Raw genomic sequence first — 20,983 nt, 5'->3', positions numbered from 1 at the left:
TAGTGTGAATGAAGATGATGAGCGTGCTGGGGTGATGGGGGAGTGGGTGGGAGTCAGGTAGCAATGCTTGAAAAGTCATTTACAATGGCCGAGTTAACCGGAGCGTCAAGGGAAACAAACGGTTTACGGGCCAACTAACAGTCAACTTTTGAAAGACGGCTAATTTCATTGTACCAATCCATCAACTTAGCCCCGCTCAATTAACCCATTTTGCTAACACATTCACGCCGCATTCATTTTTATTTTTGTTCACCGCATTTATCTTGGAGCGTTTATATATCGGAAGAGTGATTTAATATGTCGAGAATGTGTAAATATCCTAAAAATCTATCTTATTACTAGAGGTAGGATAGCCAATGTGCCGCTCATTCAATTGTTGTAAATCCTTTGTAAAAAAGGTTCGGCAAACCTATAACAATGCATTTACAACATTTGAACAATAAACGGCACCTTGGTTATCCTGGCTGTACTTATTACGATATCATTGTATCATACGAATTCTGAATTTCAATTGTACTCGTGACCCAGAAGGAAATAATGTGAAACGTAAAGGAGGTTTGTAAAAAGCAGATAGGCTCAATTTGCGAAAAGTTAGATACAGAATCCGACAGCTGCAAAAGAATACAGAATATTGTTATTTATACCTTTTTATCTATTAGTGTATGTATGTATCTACTACATACACGTAATGGTTTATCAGTTTAACTAATACCGTATCAAATTTATAGCTTATCATTTGATAAATGAAAAAGATGTACAAAATAATTTAAAAAAACATTTTCTAGTGTAACTTCAACAGGTGGACATGTAACCAAAATAAAATGGCTATCTCTTCATTATTACTTTCATTGCTGTTTTGTTTATTCCATCCAGTATTTGGTAAATATTATGTACTATGTAAATGTATTTGTAATTTTAACGAGTCATCAATTTTTAAATTTATGTATTTCAGCAAATTTGGATTATGCTAAAATTGCACATCGAAAGATACAAAATGGACAAGCAGCTGATATCACTGATGTTCCTTACATAGTATCAATCCTCATTGATCCGAATGATGATGGAAATTTTGTGCACACTTGTGGCGGGGCTATTATAGATGCAAACAGTATATTAACCGCTGCACACTGCATTAATGACCGGTATATATAAATTTATATAGTAAACAAGTTACAAATTAAGTAAATATCTATACTAATTACTTTAACAATTAGGAAACACCAGCCTGGTATTTTTAAAGTGCGCGCAGGATCTACATTCAACAAAAATGGTGGACAAGTGAGGGATGTAATTAAGATGATCATTCATCCCAATTATCAACGTTCTACCTTTGATAAAGACATAGCTTTATTGTTCTTATCCAGTCTACCTTTGATAAAGACATAGCTTTATTGTCCTTTAACGCTCAATAACAAAGACATAGCTAATGTTACACTTTCACCACAGGGAGCTGATGTCAAAGATACTTCTAAGGCTCTCATTGCAGGCTGGGGAAAAACTCATATGGTATGATGTATTTATTATATTAACATTTAATTTTTTTAAATATATGAATTATATCTAAATGTTTAATACGGGATGAAAACGTAGTTGAAAATCTTCGTATGGGCATAATATCAGTTTTAAACCATAAAAACTGCGCTGAATCTTATTCCAAGTATGCAGTAACTGAAAATATGATATGTGCGGAATCAAATAATAACGTAGATGCATGCCAAGGCGACTCTGGAGGGCCTTTGACAATCGACGGAATTTTATTTGGTATTACATCTTGGGGTAAAAACTGTCGAGGTGTTACTAAGAAACCTGGAGTATGGACTCGAGTACCTGCATTCACAGATTGGATTAAATTGACGATTGACAACAATACCAAACCGCCAACTAATATTTGGATTATTATGATTTCAATTGTAGTGTCTTCAACAATAATATTTATAAGATTCTGTAACCAAGTTTAAATAAATCTATGTATGTGCATATGTAACTGATATGCACATATGTACATATATTCACATTCACCTCACCTCATACAGTTTTTTTTTTATTTCAACCACCCATCTCCCTTGAGCCTCCCTATCGCGGTTTTGGCTCACGCAATTTTGTCGCGGCGCGGTAATGTCGGCGCGGTTATGTCGCGTTATGTCGCGTTACCAAAAGGCGCCTAACTACCTCAAAAAATTTTAAATTTTATGAAAAAAAAGTGAAAATCTTAAATAGAACGAGATTTGCGCGGCGTCTATACGTTTAAGAGGTATATATGTATATTTAAAAATCTATAGACGTATGTAGGTAAATTGTACATATGTATGTGCATACATATGATTTCTCGGTGATTCGAGCTGCACGTCAAGAGGTTTGTCCGCTACTTATCAGCGGATAAACGTGTCTTCATACATGTATCTACGAAGAGCACCTTTAGTTTATAGGTATGTCTCTGTGGACCTCCTTTGAATGTCTAGGTGTATCACTGGGGACCACCTTCGAGTGTCTCCCTATATCACTGAAGACCATCTTCACGTGTCTGATTAACCGTTCGTGAGAAATTCACCTCATTGAGTGGTTGAAGAAATTATGTCATAACAGAAGTAAACACAAGTCTGTTCAAAGGTTTTGATAATAATAATTATCAAAACCTTATTAATTCGTACGTGTAGAAATGAAATCATGCGAGGTGTTGTGTCGGATAATGTTTATTTTTCACGAACAATATTGTATCATAAACAGACAGATACAGCACACGTTGCTCGAACTGAAAGTTATTTACGGTTAAATTGCGTCTCGGGTGACGTCAGGCGTATTGAAAGCCTACCTGTAATACATTGACGTATGATGTATGTAATACAGTCGAGCGAACTCGTAAATGTATTGTATGTTTATTGAGTTTGATTCGTATAATTCGAAAGGTAATAATATTATGTACATATAACTTGAGCTTGTAAAAATCAATAATAAAAAACTAACAAAAACTTCAATAATAATCAATCTTTTTTGTTTTAATTTTGATATCGAATGAGGCTTCAATCGATTGCAACGCAGCACTCAGTATGTCAAAAAAAATTCATCCGTTTAAAAATTTTCAAATAAATATTCTAACCTCATGTTTTCATTACTTTTTATAATATTTGATATAATTTTTATGTAACTCACCAAATTGATAAAATTGAGTTAATATAATACAGATTAATCGATGCTTTATACATACATACGTAATAGACATGCTTTATACATACATATGTACATACGTAATAGACATACAAATGGATGTAGATAGTAAAAAAAAAATGTATTTAATTAAGCTTTATGCCCGTTGAAATTTAAACGGGTGCTTTCTGATTGATACACGATTTAAAATTAAGTTACAATATGAATAGTAATAATTAATCGGAATCGGTACTGAAACAGTAATTTTAAAAGTAAACTAAATAATTCATGTGTAAGGTCGAAAACAACTGTAAAACTGCTGTATTCCAATATGTAATTTAATGCTTACAAAATTTTAGCTATTATAATAAGTTTACAAAATCTAATATTTTCCGATTATAAACAAAAGGTCATTGACCTCGTAACGTTGAATATTATTATTACACATAACAAATTACATACATATATGATGTGCATTTACCACACATTTTCCGGGCGAGACGGTGGCGGAGTGTGAATATGGGACCCAGGCTCGATACCCGCCGCCAAACATTAACTCAATTTTATTTTGCGAATAACGTCAAAATATAATTCATTTTGATTTAATTAAAAATATATATAATTGTTTAATATGAAAATAAAAAATGGTTCAAAACCTCGCTTAATAAAATTATTATAATTATGTATTTTTATATGGCGAGAATGAAAATTTTCAATTAATGTTTGAAATCGGACCATGTCGTAATCGGTTAACTCCCAACTCGAATATACCTACTTATATAGAGTATATATGTGTTGAGAGGTGACCGGTTTAGGCTGTTTATCGATTCATTATGTTCGGCTAGCGTTAGGACACACACACACAGATTAGCGTCTTATATATATATATATATATATATATATATATATATATATATATATATATATATATATATATATATATATATATATATATATATATATATATATATATATATATATATATATATATATATGTATATGTATATAATGTAGCTATTTTGTCTTTCGAAAATTTATGTAAGAAATTAGTAAATTTACATACATAGTACGACAATACCTGATTCATCTCAGGTGTCACGTTTTTGCTTAAGAAATAGAAGATAAACAAAATAAATCCTCAGACTGATGTAATCCCATTATCTATTGCAGATACGCTTTTAGTATAAAAGCAATAGTTTTCAGCTTGAGCACCATCAGACACGGTGTTTTCATTATGTTCCGAATCTTGGTAGTGACCTTCCTCTTCGCCACCGCCTATGGTAAATAAACAATATCTATCTACATATATTCTTGAATATTTTCAATGTTTTTCATTTCATCGAATTAACCATTTTATTTATTCTATGCTTAGGTGGCGTGCTCCCAGAAGTCCCCCAATTTGCCATGGATTGGGTTAGGGACGGAAGAATTGTCGGAGGACAAAATGCCGACAACAAAGATGCTCCATACCAAGTAGCTATGCTTTACGGTAGGACTACCTTCTCGCAATCTTGCGGAGGATCCATCATCAGTCCCACCGTCGTCGTCTGCGCTGCTCACTGTCCCGATGGGTAATATAATTTGTCAATTTAACAAAATTTGACCTTTTGAATCACTATCAATTAACGGAGACAAATATACGAATTCAGTACCACTGCCGCCCAATGGAAAATCCGAGCTGGATCCACCAATAGCGGATCTGGAGGTCAACTTATTGATGTAAGCAGAATGATCATACACTCCAGCTACAGTGGTTCCACCATTGACTTCGATATCTCCCTCTACATCTTAAGCAGCGCCATCAACATCGATGGTGTCAACACCAAAGCCATCCCTCTCCCAGCCCAAAACGCCGCAGTCGCTGATGGTGCACCCGCATTCGTTACCGGATGGGGATCAACCAGGGTAAACATACACCAAAGCTTAAAACACGGTCTACCTCACATAAATGATCAATTGTTAAATATAAATCTTTCTCATTTCAGGAAGGAGGAAGCACTGTAGCTACTCTCCAAAAAGTCACTATCCCAATTGTAAACCAACAAACTTGCGCTTCTGCATACACCGGATTCAACTCTATCACCGCTAGAATGATCTGCGCTGGAAACCTCGCCAATGGAGGTCAAGATGCTTGCCAAGGAGACTCTGGTGGCCCACTTGCCGTCAACGGTGTCCTCATCGGAATCACCTCATGGGGTAGACGAATTATATATATATATATATATATATATATATATATATATATATATATATATATATATATATATATATATATATATATATATATATATATATATATATATATATATATATATATATATATATATATATATATAATTCGTTTCGTTCTCCTGATCTTACGTGGTAATACGTCATGCCCGTTGTTGCTGGAGCAGTTGGGACTTTATGTCCCTAATCACTATGTGCGTGGTAGACATCATCATTTGCTGGCTGTACCTCCTGCCCGCACAGTCCTTTTTCGAATGGCTCCTATTCCAAGAGCTATTCGACTTCTTAATGAAATCGTTGCTGCCGAGACTGAATGTGATATTTTCCACCTTAGTGAGCGTAAATTGTCGGAAATTACTCTAACCCATTTATCTGGTAGTCTGCGCTCATCATTGTTTTCATGATTGATTGTGATTTATGAGTGAAATTTTGATTAACTCTCTTCCATTTGGGCCTTACAGGGATGTTTTGTATTTGTAGTTGTTTCTTACATATTTATTGAAACTGGCTGTAGGTAAAGGCATTCCTTATGCTATATTTTATTTGATATTTTTACTTTATCTGTTATTATTAAATGCTATTTTTTATGTTTATGTATGGATGTATTTATGTTTATGTTTAATTGTTATTTTGTTTTTTTTTTTGTGTTATATTTTTTGACCATTGTGGCGCTTTGGAATTCCTGTTATGCCACAATGGTCTGTTTAGAATAAATAAATAAATAAATATATATATATATATATATATATATATATATATATATATATATATATATATATATATATATATATATATGTATATATATATATATATATATATATTTATATATTTATATATATATATATATATATATATATATATATATATATATATATATATATATATATATATATATATATATATATATATATATATATATATATATATATGTATATATATATATATTTATATATTTATATATATATATATATATATATATATATATATATATATATATATATATATATATATATATATATATATATATATATATATATATATATATATATATATATATATATATATATATATCATATCATCATCATCATCATTTACAGCCATTCGCCATCCACTGCTGGATGAAGGCCTCTCCAACACGCTTCCACTCGTCTTTGTTTTGCGCAACACTCATCCATCTCATTCCGCACATTTTCCTAATTTCGTTCACCCATCTTCCTTGCGGTCTTCCTTTTACTCTTTTGCCTTCTCTCGGGTACCATTCAAGCACTTCTTTTGTCCACCTTTCGTCCATCCTCCGAGCTACGTGACCCGCCCATTGCCATTTTATCTCATTGATAATTTATACGATCTTGATATTTTGACAAATTTCTACTACAATTCTCCAAATTTGGGAATCACTGTTATCGATTACTGTCAAATATAAGCGAAAACAAGTATAAAATATTATCGAAAACTCTCCAGTGAGTGGGGCTTGCGAAGGGACGCGGTAGTACAGATTTTGCGTACTGGAGTACGTTTAGCGTTTTTTTTTCATGTGCAAAATAAAAAAAACACATGCCACGTACCTCTCTGCATGTTTACCTCAAAGTAAAATATGTACATACATATTATTTTATTTTAACCCATTTGAACCCAGAGCTCGCGTGAAAACACATGTCCCATGTGCCCAGGACTATTTTTTCGTTTATTTTCCAAAATCTTTGAGTTATTTCATGGGAAATATTTTTTATAGGATAGGGATGGATAATTAATTGATTTTTCAACATTTTTAATTTTTTTCAAGGTGGTGTCGTGAACGACCTTTGGGGCTAATGAAACATGTTTTTTAAAATAAAACAAAAATCACAATGGAGTCACATAATCAGTTATAATACTTTCTCACTGGTTATTTGTAATTTTATTGTTAAGAAATTTATAAAATTAATTTTAAAAATAACAAACACGCATCTCTTCGATAAAATGATATTTTCAAATCGCATAACATAACACACGTAGGTACATATATTGTGACATATACACATCGTCAACAAAAAAAAGGGTGCACCCTTTTAAAAGAAGAAATGTCATAAACGAGATTTTGGGTTCAAAAGTCGTAAAAACAAAATACATGAAGACAAAATAATTAATTATTATGATACGGTACAAAACATTTGTCATGCAATGGAATTTCACAGTTATCACAAGCGGAAAACGTTTTATTTTTACAGTGTCCACAATTTCTCCATTTCTGTTTGACCAATATCAAATGTCTTCCAACTTCCTTTTGATTTTGATTAACTTTGCCGGGTCTGAATGGGACCAATTGTTTTCGTTTTTGACCATAACACTTGCACAACGTCTCTGTTACCTGTCTGATAAATCCTAATTTATCAAATTTACAACCAAAACTTTTGCTTAGAATCCAAGCGTTATTCACAGCTACATCGATGTTCCAAAACAGAATAGGCATGTACCATTTTTTCCCTCTAATACTTATGTTATAGTTAGAAATATGGTTATCCATTTGATCAACCCCACCCATATATTTATTATACATATTTATACTAAATGGTTGATTGATTTCCACCCTACTTTTTTCTTTAACCGAATATCAGTTTCCAGGGGTGGTAATATGTATGTATGTGGAATCCGGAAGTTGAGACTCGTCCCAATTATCAATTTCTTCCCGTATCTCTGCAGTAGTAAAATTGCATTCTCTGGAAAAAAATATGTGTCATTATCCCAAGGAGTCATATACGACTCCGTCGACTTTTGATTTTTTTTTTCAGGAATATGAGATATATAAACGCAATTTCTCTTATGCATATTATACAATAAGTCCTACTGTATTAGAAACATAAAGATAAATAAAAAATATGTAAAAATAAAAAACTTACGTATGTTTTCTCTTCGACATATCTGCAAGTCGAAAAGCGCTCGATGTTATTCCCTCAAAACTCCAAAAGGAACTGATTTAATTTCGTGTGACTTTCTTAAAATTCATCACCAACATCTAACCAAGCGTAACAAAAGGTTTTACGGCCGGCCTGAGTGATCCCTTTATTTTACGACGCAAAATTGTAAAATGCCGTGAATGACCGCGCTGGCATACATCGTGTAAGTTCATAACTGACCGCGTGGGTTCAAATGGGTTAATAAGATTTATATACATTTGGGTAAAATTATGGTAATATTGAAAAATATGGCTGAGCGACGCCTATGGTATTAAACTTGTACACATAAATTTCCAGATTATGAATTTGAAATCACATTCAAATATTGGTGACATAGTGAGTAGGATGGTTTTGCCAATTTGATAAGGTTCCGTTTCAATTATTATATCGCATAAATTGGTAAACTCTTTTACTAAATGATCGACTTGGGGTCACAGATATCAGTTTGGCCAGTAGCACTGCAGAAATACTCTGAATAAATTATCTTCAATCGAGGTCAAATCAGGACCCAGAACCTCTCGGTGGTTAGCATAAACACATTCACCAAGTTATACTGCTAGATATATACATTGTACATATGTACCAATATAATATAAAATATAAGTACGTATATATAAATTAGAAATCATACAATGGTGACAAATATAGGATAGATAGCCAATTTCTGGAGAACCGTTTCAATAACTAAATTAGATCAATTGGCAAACTCTGATACGAAACGTTCGACTTGGAGTCACAAATATGATTTTTATTAGTTTTTTCAACTGAGATCTAGCATAGGAAATATAGTAATAAAAAGGGATAATTTTATGAGAGGGGGGTCAGAGATACCGGGTCCCCCCCCCCCCCCCCCGGCTATATTTATAGATTTGTTATATAACGTTAACATATATTTAAAAAATGTTCATTATAAAACAAATCGGCTCTCCCCAGTGATTATCATTGTATTATCATCCTATTTATCATGGTCAAGATAATTTTAATTAAGTTTTTTTCGTAAATATATATATAATTGATCCAAGAAAATCATTCGATAGTGTAATTCTGATCGAACAATATGCTTAAGTTCATATTAAGCGCGATTTTGATCCTGTCTTGCCATGGTAAAAAAGATTTTATTTTAATATACACATATGTGTACAAATTAGATTGTAAATTTTTATACATATGTATATACATACATATATAATATTTTATGAGCCATTACATTTGAATGCGGCGAAAGTCCATTTTTCAGTTCCAAAAACATTATTTCTGTTTGACCTAATTCATAAATTGTTATCACTTCATTTTATTCGATGTGTCCAGAAACTCGGAAGAGCAGAATAAATGTATTACAGGCCACCAGTATTTTTAAATATTGCAAAACGCAAAACACTGTATTTAATCTTTTGTGAAATATTTCTTAAAATGAAGAAAAGTGGATTTATACCACTTTCAAATATAACGGCTCATCTGTATGTACATACATATGTACATCCTTTGATATCAACCGTTACTCAGAAGATGCATAATATTTATACGTCTATCCATATTCAGAAAATGGACATACTCATTATTTAAAGTTAATTTCATAATAGATACACAAAAAAAATCTTATATACATACATACATATATATATATATATATATATATATATATATATATATATATATATATATATATATATATATACATATATATATACAGACTTGTGATTAAATTTAGTATATTATTTAAATGTGAATTGGATATATTGGATATAGTTTGTTGTATATAATAAAATATCAAAACAAATAAATTGCAAGTGGTTGTTATAACATACAGTTTTATATGAATTAATTTATGATTTTCATTTCAATTTATTCTCACCTGTTTACATATTAATACTTCGATATTAATCATTTTTTTTCAATTATTTATCACTACGTGGTTTCATAATGTATGGCAAGATCTATAATGTGTTATCAAAGTGATTGATTGTGAAGTCAATGCTTTTCGGTTATTTTTCGATGATGCAAGAGTTCAGATGATAAGAGTAGAATAAAATAAGATTAGAATCATAAACTTATTTTAAATTTATTAATATCAGGGGCATCCTTTGGGCCTAAGGCTGGAGCAGATCAAGGGCGAATCGTTGGAGGAGAATTGGCTGAAATTTCATCAGCTCCTTATGTGGTTGCGCTTATGTACGATTCCTTAGGTATCGGTAGATACAATTTAAGATGCACTGGATCGATTTTATCCGAAACTGTAATCGTAACTTCAGCTCGCTGCATAGAAAAGTAACGACAGCCTATTATATACATATATTTTTAGTAAATGCCTTTGAAATTTTAGTAAATTGAATTTTAATTTGACGAGTGGTTAATTTAGAACTGATCCAAGACAATGGAAAGTGCACGCTGGTTCATCGTTTGTTGAAATCGGAGGACAGTACATGGACGTCGGCTCAATAATTGTTCACGAAAATTTCAATGAAAACTGGGATAATGATATTGGACTGATGATATTGTCAATAGCATTGCAACTAGACGATGTTTCAACCGCTGCTATCTCACTTCCTTCTGAAGATTTGGTATTGCAAGACGATGAGGCTGTGTTTGTTACTGGTTTTGGATCCGTAGAGGTATAAAATATACAGTAATTAGATGTACATACATACAATATAATTTCAAATAATAACTTTTTAATACATCATATTTATCAGGAGGGTGGTGCTGCTACCGGCTATCTATTAGGTGTGACTTTAAAAATTGTAAACCAGAACGAATGTCGTAGCTTATACGCAGACTATAATCCAGTAACTGATAGAATGATGTGCGCCGGTAACTTGGCTGGAGGAGAAGGTATATGTGATGGAGATGTTGGAGGTCCAATTGTTAGGAATAATGTTCTCGTTGGAATTAGCTCTTGGAGCAAAGGGTGTGCTGTTTCCAGACAACCTGATGTTGGGACTCGCGTGTCTTCAATGGTTCCTTGGATACTCTCAAATATGCCATAAATTGGTTAATGAATGATAAACATTTAACAACTAGTACATTTTATCAATAAAACAAATAAAACTATTGTTATATTTTGCTGTTAGTGCTAATTATTTGTTTACATAACATTTATCCAGTAAAGTTATACACATCTTAAGATAAAATTGAAAAGAAACATATATGTATGTATGTACATACATACATACTAATGCAGCCTTCACACTTTTATTTTGACGAAGTTTGATTGATTTGATAAAATATCATGTAAAATATTTTATTTAAGCTAGTAAATAGCTTATAAAAAGAGGGTATCATTGATGATAGTGATTCCTAATTAATATTGAATTCTCAATAAATCCAAGTTTTCTGCAGATTTCTCAATAAATCCAAGTTTTCTGCAGATTTCTCAATAAATCCAAGTTTTCTGCAGATTTCTCAATAAATCCAAGTCTTTAAATCATTCGTTTCTTGTATTACTTGAAAAAAAGGTTTAACTTACCAACAGTTTCATTTATTGTAAAAAATACTCATACATACGTATATAATGTTTCAATAAAAATTGGCTTGTACTTATTTGTAGTCACCGGAGCCTGAGGGAGCCGTGTATTGTTCAAAGGTTGTAAATGCATTGTTAAAGGTTTGCCGAACAATGGATAGCACTGTAACTATCCTACCTCTACTTATTTGGCTAGTAACGTTAGTAAATACATAGATGATCAAAAATACTTAAAACAATGAAAGGCTCACTAACCGACCGTTCATTTTTTATTTATTTATATACTAGTGTTTTTACCCGGCTTCGCTCGGTATTTGTAATATAAACGGCTTAAAAATGGCCAATCTAATATTAAATTTATTTGAATAGTTTTATTTTATTTAAATTTATTTGAATATTCATTTGTTTTTTAATCAAATTGAACGTCACGGATTTTATGAACCAAACAAACATACATACAAAGTCTCTTTCGAAATTTGATATTAGATGTATGTACCAGTGGCGTGCTGTAAGAATTAAAAATGTTTTTATCGCACAGCTTCACTTACGTGTGCGACAAAAACAGTATATGTATATTTCCACGGCTCGCCACATATTTAGTACACTATCATCACTAAATTTTCATAACAGTTACCAACCACATATTGGAAAAAACTGACTATTTAAATTGTTGCGATGAAAAATATTTGTTAATAGGTTTTGCTAACTTTATCAACTGATTTGTTTTTTAGAAAATGTATTAATAAATATCATTGATACAAAAAGTTATGCCTTTAATATTTTTATTTATAGAAAAATAAGATGAAATCATTTTGAGACATGATATGACGAATTGGTTTAACACAATTATTTTATATAAATACACATTCGATATATATACACATTATATATATACACATTATATGTTCATCCACACATATATATGTATGTATGTACAATATAGATACATACATAGTATGTACTGGTGGCGTGCGGTGAAAATCTCCTTGTTTTTGTCGTGCAGCCTTTAAGTGTGCGCGATCAGGATACAAGGGGACTCGGTATGACGTCATCTAGTCCCTTTGTATCCTGTTCGTGCACACGCGAGTGAGGCTATGTGACAATAATAATCCAAATATTGTCAGACGAAAAAATCACGCTTGTAAAAACAGGGAGAACGGCATGCCACTGATATGTACATACATATGTGCAAGAATAATCTTTTATATCTCCGTATTGGGTAGACTCCGTTCCATCGACTTGAAATTTCTCGATTTTTGTGTATATGTTAAAGTGAATCTGTATTCCTCAAAGAAATCACTAATAGAAGTATACTTTCGTCAACTCAGACGGTTAAAGCATATCACGTAAATCGGGACATTGAAAACATGTTGTCAAATTGAATGCTAGATCATAACAGTGCCAATTGGAAGAAAGGACTAAGGACTAAGGACGGCATTCTATTCAGAAATCAAACAGTTTCCATATGAAGCAGTATTTGGACAAACTGCGAAAGTCTATCCAACATCATCAAATTTGCCTTCTGATGTAATTAAAAATTTAAACGCTGAAGAAGACATCTAAAAACTTTCGTTTGCAATAGAAGAAAAATACAAAAACATTAAAAGAAGTATCGGAAGTAAAATACATACATATTTGGAATATGAATTCTAGTGAACGCCAGTGAAAGTACCATCAATATAAAATCACTGTAACATGTATACAAGCTGTCTGTATTTTATTATATGTATATATATATATATATATATATATATATATATATATATATATATATATATATATATATATATATATATATATGTATCCATATTATATAAAAAAATATTGAACATTTAAAGAAAGTCAAATTAAGGTACATAAAATATAAATCACATAACGGACAGTGTTCTTGCCTCCGAACTTGACTGAAATCAAAATAAAGTAAAAATGAAACAATATGTAATTAGTACAATGCCACTTTATAGATAAGTTAAATGTGATTGTTTGTAAATTTGACAATCTCTATTTAATCCGAATTGGAAAAACCACTCGTCAGTTATTTTTTATTTCTGTATTATTTTTATTCTGACACATCTTAATTAAATACCCACTATTTCAACGATTGTTTCATTTACGTAAATTATCATTAATAACAAATTTTCTTCGAAATATAAATTATAAATACAAAATACGTAATTGTGTATATAACTTTAATTTTCGGTTTTCGCTTAGCTTGTAATTAATAGTTTGATTCAGTGATATTATTACGAATTTTACTAATAAATACTCGCACATATTTCAAACTAATATATAATACATAATGTGTAATACAAGGTCGGCGTTGAAATTTTTAATGCGATATGATTATCACTGATGAAACTTATCTTTTCCCAGCATTTAATCCAATAAATAATCTTTTAATTCACATTGATCTTTGAGAAATCGAGTATTATACATATATTATTCTTCTAGCTAGTAACATGTGTAATTATTAAAGACCGGTGGTCAGGTTTCCGCCAAAAAATAGCAATAGACTTCTTCATTTTCCGAGTAAGCAGGAGAGCAAAAAAAAATTGTTGAAACAGAAATTGACAATAGTCAAACATTTTTTTTAGCAGTCCCTTATTCATTATATGATAGAAAATATGTATGTATATACATATATGTAACATAATCATATGAACATATGTATGTATGTACATACATATATGTTTTTGTTTTATTCTCAGTACACTAGCTTTTGGAGGATTCGGGAAGGTTTTGTAACTGTCATCAAATATTTGATGCATCTGGGATTTACAACTCGATTGCACGAATGTGTTTGATGGCAATTTGATGCTTAAATTAAATATAATTTTCATGCAAATTCGAGGCATCAATTCTAATTACAGACAGTACTAATAGTATTTTTCCCGACTGAGGAACGTGAATTTTTACTTTATCTACATAATCTATAAAGTAATAAAAATAATTTTACTTTATAGAGTACTTTGACTTTATCTACATCTATATTGTCACTACATACTTACAATAGATGAAGTTTTGTGATCATGCGAAAAATCTAACTCGATATTTTGACAGATTTGAAGTCTGATTACGCTTTCACGATCTAGAAAAAAATGCGTGTGTCTGTGTGTCTGTGTATTTTGAGGATTTTTTGAACACCGTAAGTCCTATTGAACTGAAACTTAGTATCGGTTACTGAAATTCTTATCGATATGCCCTCCAGGCTGCTCTCAGACCGCTCAGATGGAGACCGAGTGGCAGTTTCCAAAACATACGGCAAAGAACGTGAAAGATGTTGCTCCTGAATTTAAAATTCAGGAGAAAAACAAATTTGAAGGGCTCTCGGAAGTTTCCGATGTCCCCAGAAGCGGTGGAAGAATCCCGCCCATCATCATGACAGCTACTGGCACTCACGGCAGCATGATCGAGTCGATCAAGAAGTTTGTAAAAGACTTCACAATGACTTACATTGGTCAAAATAATGTCAAGATACAATGTAAAAGTCTTGAAGACTTTAAAAAACTTCGGGATGGATTGACACCGGACCGACAATTCCATACCTTTTCCAGGAAGGGGGAAAAGGAAATAAAAAGTGTCGTACGTGGCTTGCCGAAATTGCCGGAAGCTTATATTAAAGATGACATCATCAGACAGGGATTCCCAGTAACCAAAGTCATACAGATGAAGACGAAGGAGCCTAGGAGCAACGCCACCGAGCTATACTTGGTGTTCTTCGAGCCATCGGTATCGGCAAAGAAGATTAAAGAAATCCGGTACATCTGTTACACAAAGGTCAGTGTAGTTAAGTATACTAGTAAATCTCAAAATATTACTCAATATTTCAGATGCCAAGAATATGGACACGCTGCGAAAAACTGCAATCGGCAGGCCAAGTGCGTCAAATGTGCCTCACCTCACAATGCACAATGCAATCAAGGGATAGTAACCCCTGCTGTCTGCTCAGGCTGTTCAGGATCTCACCCTGCTAACTTCAAAGACTGTCCAAAAAGACAGAGCTATCTGAAAATGCTGGAATCGAGGAAGAATCGAGCATCAATTGTCAAAGCCAACCCTCGGAAACTCCTAGTGGTGCAGTCACAAAATATCCCGGTCGTTAACGATCATAACTTCCCAAAGCTACCGACCATTAAAACTCCTTCACCAAATATCCCAAATATCCCTAAAAACCCCCACCAACCAACCAATCCCAACATTCAACTAACAACAGACCTAACTTCCATGGCATCTATGGCGAAGATGTTGAAGATCCTCCAGGAGATTCGTGCCAAGGCCAGCGGTTGCACCGACAAACTAGAGCTGGCACTCATGCTTGTCGAATATCTCGATGTCTTTGATTAACGGGAGGCGCCTGAATATTCTAGCTTGGAATGCTCGTGGACTTAAGAATAAGATTGACGAACTAGAGTCGGCGATCGGTGAGTACTGTGTTGACATAGTTTTAATCTCCGAGACCTTCTTAAAACCTCATATCCGTATTAACCTACCTAACTTTAACTGCTATCGCGAAGACCGAGAACAGCATGGAGGGGGAGTTGCCATTTTTATAAAATCCTCAATTAAACATTGTCGCGTAATAACTCCGCCATTAAAAAATTTAGAACTAACCGCCATCGAACGAACAATTAACAACACCCGTCACATAGTAGCATCCGCTTACAATCCTCCCAAAAAACGATTATTGGCATCCGATCTTAACAAAATATTTAACATTGGTAGTTAGGTAGTGGTAGCTGGTGACTTTAATGCCAAACATCCGTTATGGAGTTGCGTAAACACTGACCAACAAGGCACAACTCTTTTTAAATACATTCAACTAACAGATACAATCTTACTTCATCCGGATACATACACACACTATCCCACAAATAACTCACAACCTTCCAAACTAGATCTTGTCCTCGTCAAGAACTGCCCAAAAATATCGACACCAAATGCCCTTCAAACCCTGTCGTCTGATCATCTCCCGATAATCTTTTCAATCGACGGGAAACCAGGAGGAAATCATCAAGCATAGTTGGGATTACGGGAGAGCTAACTGGCGAGAGTTCAAGTCGTACATAAATGACCAAACTATTCTAACTTCTACCACACTCACAAACAAAACAGAAATCGACAGCTCCATAATACACCTGACGGAATCAATAACTCGATCCAAACACCTTCACATACCTAAGACACAATACATTGAACACAAACTAGAGATAACTGACTTTGTTGCAAATCTAATTAAAAGTAAAAATAAACTCCGTAAAATTTGGCAAACATCAAAAAATCCAGCATTGAAAACATTAATAAATAAGCTCACATATCAAATTAAAATTAGAATCAAAGAAATCAAAAATGAAGCTTGGTCTAAAAAATTAGAAAAATTAAGCTCAGTTGATGGCTCTCTATGGAAATTAGCTAAAGCGATTCGCAGGACAAAAAACTCGATTCCTCCATTAGATGATGCAAGAATCTCAGTGACGCGTGATTGCGACAAAGCAGAACTATTATCAAAATCCTTCCAAAAACATCACACACTCACACAACATTACAATCACATACCAACGCATAATAAAGTCAACCGGTCCATTAAAATCATCACAAAAACTCCCACTAACAGTACTAAAAATATAAAATTGGTGCATCCGTGTGAAATCCAAAATATAATACGTAATTTAAAAAATAAAAAGGCACCTGGGCGAGATTCAATAGATAATATCATAATCAAACAACTTCCGTTTAAAGCTTTAGTCTCACTATCTAAAATATTCAACGCATGTTTACTCACCGGGTATTTCCCAGAATACTGGAAAACAGCCAACGTAATTCCCATACTTAAGCCCGATAAAAGCTCAAAAAACCCGGCCAATTATCGACCCATTAGCTTACTTTGCACGCTTTCAAAAATTCTGGAAAAAATAATATACACTCGTTTACTTAAAGTCGTAAATAAGAAATTAATAAATGAACAATTTGCACTGGACATTCCACGACCCAACAACTAACAAGACTAACTGAAGAGAGAATTTTAATATGAAGAGAAGTACCGGAATGGTATGTCTCGACATAGAAAAGGCCTTCGACACGGTTTGGCACGATGGACTCATTCATAAGCTCCTTATTAACAAAATACCAAACTACCTAATTCTCATCATCAAATCGTACTTAACTCGTAGAAAGCTAGTGGTTAGCGTAAATAATGAATAATCGTCTCCAAAAATAATCACAGCTGGCGTTCCGCAGGGGAACTTGCTTGGCCCACTCTTGTTCTCCATATATATAAATGACATACCTGACATAAATGACATACATATTCCAAAAAACTGTCACATAGCCCTATATGCAGATGATACAGCTTGCTTCACAAGTAGCAAAAAACCAGACACTATTCTTAAAAATCTTGAATTTGCAATTAAAACAATGACTGAACACTTCACTAAGTGGAAAATTCAAATTAATCAAACCAAAACAGACGCCATATTCTTTTGTGTAAGAAAGCATAAGCCAAGTTCAGATCTGAAATCCCCTCTGGAGAAAGTCTGAAATGGCAGCCTGTAATAAAATATTTAGGAGTAACGTTTGATAAAATAATGAGATGGGCACCTCACATTGAGGCAGCGAAATGCAAGGCGATGCGGGGTATATCCTCAATATATCCAATATTTAATCGCCATAGTTCTTTATCAACGCTAAATAAAATAAAATTATATCGCGCGCTCATATTACCATTATTAACCTATGCTTCACCTGTATGGAATAACGCCTCGAATACTAACCTTTCCAAGCTCCAAGTAATACAAAATAAATCCCTAAAAATAATTTATAATACACCCATATATACTAACCCGAAAAAACTGCATGCCATATATAATATTCCGTTTGTTACAGACATTACTAACAAACTAACCAGTAGATTCAATGACAGAATCACTAATAACCATACTAACACACTTGTGAAGAGTCTCGGTGATTACAACAAAATGTCTATACCCTTCTGGTATAAACACAGATTACCTAAACACAATCTGCTTTAGGTCATCGACTTTAGAGAGTCTTTAATTAATATTATGTATTAGATGTATTATGAACATTTATAAGGATTGTAAATAGGTTTTTGAGCTCTTTTTCCTATTATGCTGTAGATTAACATTAGAATAATATATTACTGTGATTACTAACCAAATTAAATAAAATTGTAAAATAGAAAATGATCAGTAGATCAGTAGCTATTATAATAGATATAAGATGTATTGTGAACATAATTTCGTAATAATAAAAAGCATTTAAAAATAAAAAAATAAAAATATCGATATGCCGTAAGTTTTTTAGTTGACCGTAAATAGTACCTCCCTTTATAGGTGTCCTCTTTTTTTAAGTTTTTGAATTCAATTATCTCCCAAACCGCAAACTTTCATTAAATCCGATGAAAATTTTTACATGTAATATAAATTACTGATTTTATACTATACTCGATATTTTATTTTTTATTTTTTCCTAAACCGGAACTAGTATATTTAATCTAGAGAGTCGAGACTTTTTATGTTTTTCTCAGTAACTTTTCGGTTTATTGAACTGAAACTTCGTATCTAAAATTTTAATCTTAATAACAAGATATATATATATATATATATATATATATATATATATATATATGGAGTTCGGTCTTTCGTGTCATGCGGGGAAGACGTGCTTCTGCGTTCTTCCCGCTATTACTCGCTTAAACCCGGCTATTGCACGAAATTTAATCTAAAAATTTAACCATCTAATCACTTATTTTACTAATTGCATCCTAGTATAATTTAAGTGTAAAAATAAACAGACGATCGGCCGTTAACAGCGTTTTTAATATCAGTGATTGCGAAAAATTTTGTGTTAATTTTGTGTCAGTTACAAAAGCGTATACGAACGAGATACATCTCCCTACCTGAATACAAAAAAAATAAGGGTCGCCAGTCAAAATTCGGTCCCACAGAAGCAATAAATCTTCCACATAATTGCTTTCAGACAAAAATTTTTAACGAACTTTACTTAATAGAATAATAGCAAACAGAAACGGTGTTTCCCAACTGTCTAATAGTTCTTTTTCATATTTAATTTATATTAAAGTAATTCGTGTAATTTTATATTCTTTACTAAATTTATTATTAAAATATTAAATTGCAAACCGCACTCACATATATAAATCCGTTGTCTCCAAAAAGGCGTCTCACGATAAAGATCTGTAAAAAAGTAGTATAACAATTGCTAATCTATTATTATCATAACTAACTACTTTCACTTACAAAGTAACCCTGTTAAATGGCATGTAATAACTCATAAGTGATCCAAGTGATACCTAGGATGACTATCTGTCAAAGCTGACCACAGAGAAGAGTCTATGGCGGTAAGAACTCACTCCTTGAATGGAAATCTCTCTCAAGTACCGCCTTTTTCTCAACACATCTTGGATAAATGCGAGAAAAATAATATCCAAACCTCCAACAAGGTAAGAGTGACGATGGATGATAGCTTAGCTAATAGAAACCTGTATTTAGCCACGTACAATGTAAGAACGTTATCGAGTGAAGGAAGTGTGCTTGCATTAGAGAATGAATTAGAAAATATCAAATGCGATATAATAGGACTTAGTGAAGTAAGACGAAAACAGCAAAACCAAATAATCCTAAAAAGTGGTAACTGTCTCTACTGGAGAGGGCTACCAAATGGTAGAATAGGAGGAGTAGGGTTTCTTATCAATAAGAGAATAGAAAGAAATATTATAGAAATAAGCGACATATCGGAACGTATATGCTATATAGTATTAAGAATCTCGAGCAGGTACACTTGTCAAATCTTCCAAGTGTACGCCCCCACATCTAGCCACCCAGACGAGGAAATAGAAGACTTCTACGAAAAAATACAGGACGCATACGATAATAGCCGTCACCACTTTAAAATAATCATGGGCGACTTTAACGCAAAAATAGGACAAAAGGCAAATACTGAAAGAGCAGTAGGCAATTTTGGTACCGGCCAAAGAAACGACAGAGGCGATCGCCTCATAGAATTCGCAGAACACAACAGGCTCTTTATCACTAATTCATTTTTCAGGAAAAACACCAACAATAAGTGGACTTGGGAGAGTCCTAAAGGAGACAGAAACGAGATCGATTTCATCCTAACAAATGCCCTGCACTCCGTTAAAGACGTTAGTGTTTTAAGTAAAGTAGATATAGGTAGCGATCACAGA

At 32.8% G+C, this 20,983-nt stretch overlaps 2 protein-coding genes across 2 annotated transcripts; both read left to right on the top strand.

The window, feature by feature from the left end:
• Positions 1 to 776: 776 nt before the first annotated feature.
• On the top strand, positions 777 to 2,027 carry LOC143912696 (trypsin, alkaline B-like). Its single transcript, XM_077431997.1, has 4 exons — positions 777 to 879; positions 953 to 1,142; positions 1,215 to 1,506; positions 1,591 to 2,027. The coding sequence occupies exons 1-3, from the start codon at positions 822 to 824 to the stop codon at positions 1,384 to 1,386; spliced, it is 420 nt and encodes a 139-aa protein (XP_077288123.1). The 5' UTR covers positions 777 to 821; the 3' UTR covers positions 1,387 to 1,506; positions 1,591 to 2,027.
• Positions 2,028 to 4,317: 2,290 nt separating this feature from the next.
• On the top strand, positions 4,318 to 12,516 carry LOC143917187 (vitellin-degrading protease-like). Its single transcript, XM_077438649.1, has 7 exons — positions 4,318 to 4,421; positions 4,514 to 4,712; positions 4,791 to 5,046; positions 5,127 to 5,337; positions 10,376 to 10,568; positions 10,660 to 10,912; positions 10,994 to 12,516. Exons 1-7 carry the CDS (start codon positions 4,376 to 4,378, stop codon positions 11,285 to 11,287), a joined length of 1,452 nt encoding a protein of 483 aa, XP_077294775.1. The 5' UTR covers positions 4,318 to 4,375; the 3' UTR covers positions 11,288 to 12,516.
• The last annotated feature ends 8,467 nt before the right edge of the window (positions 12,517 to 20,983 follow it).

This window comes from Arctopsyche grandis, chromosome 1 (assembly GCF_051622035.1).
Source record: "Arctopsyche grandis isolate Sample6627 chromosome 1, ASM5162203v2, whole genome shotgun sequence".
NCBI classification, from domain to species: domain Eukaryota; kingdom Metazoa; phylum Arthropoda; class Insecta; order Trichoptera; family Hydropsychidae; genus Arctopsyche; species Arctopsyche grandis.
Note: the sequence above shows the minus strand (reverse complement) of the source record. Positions and strands in the feature narration are given on the sequence as shown.

Coding starts and splice junctions, on each gene's coding strand:
- LOC143912696 (XM_077431997.1), top strand. CDS start 822: ATGGCTATCTCTTCATTATTACTTTCATTGCTGTTTTGTTTATTCCAT. Junction 880..952: donor TTTATTCCATCCAGTATTTG/GTAAATATTATG, acceptor TATGTATTTCAG/CAAATTTGGATTATGCTAAA. Junction 1,143..1,214: donor GCACACTGCATTAATGACCG/GTATATATAAAT, acceptor TTTAACAATTAG/GAAACACCAGCCTGGTATTT.
- LOC143917187 (XM_077438649.1), top strand. CDS start 4,376: ATGTTCCGAATCTTGGTAGTGACCTTCCTCTTCGCCACCGCCTATG. Junction 4,422..4,513: donor CCTCTTCGCCACCGCCTATG/GTAAATAAACAA, acceptor TTCTATGCTTAG/GTGGCGTGCTCCCAGAAGTC. Junction 10,913..10,993: donor CTGGTTTTGGATCCGTAGAG/GTATAAAATATA, acceptor CATATTTATCAG/GAGGGTGGTGCTGCTACCGG.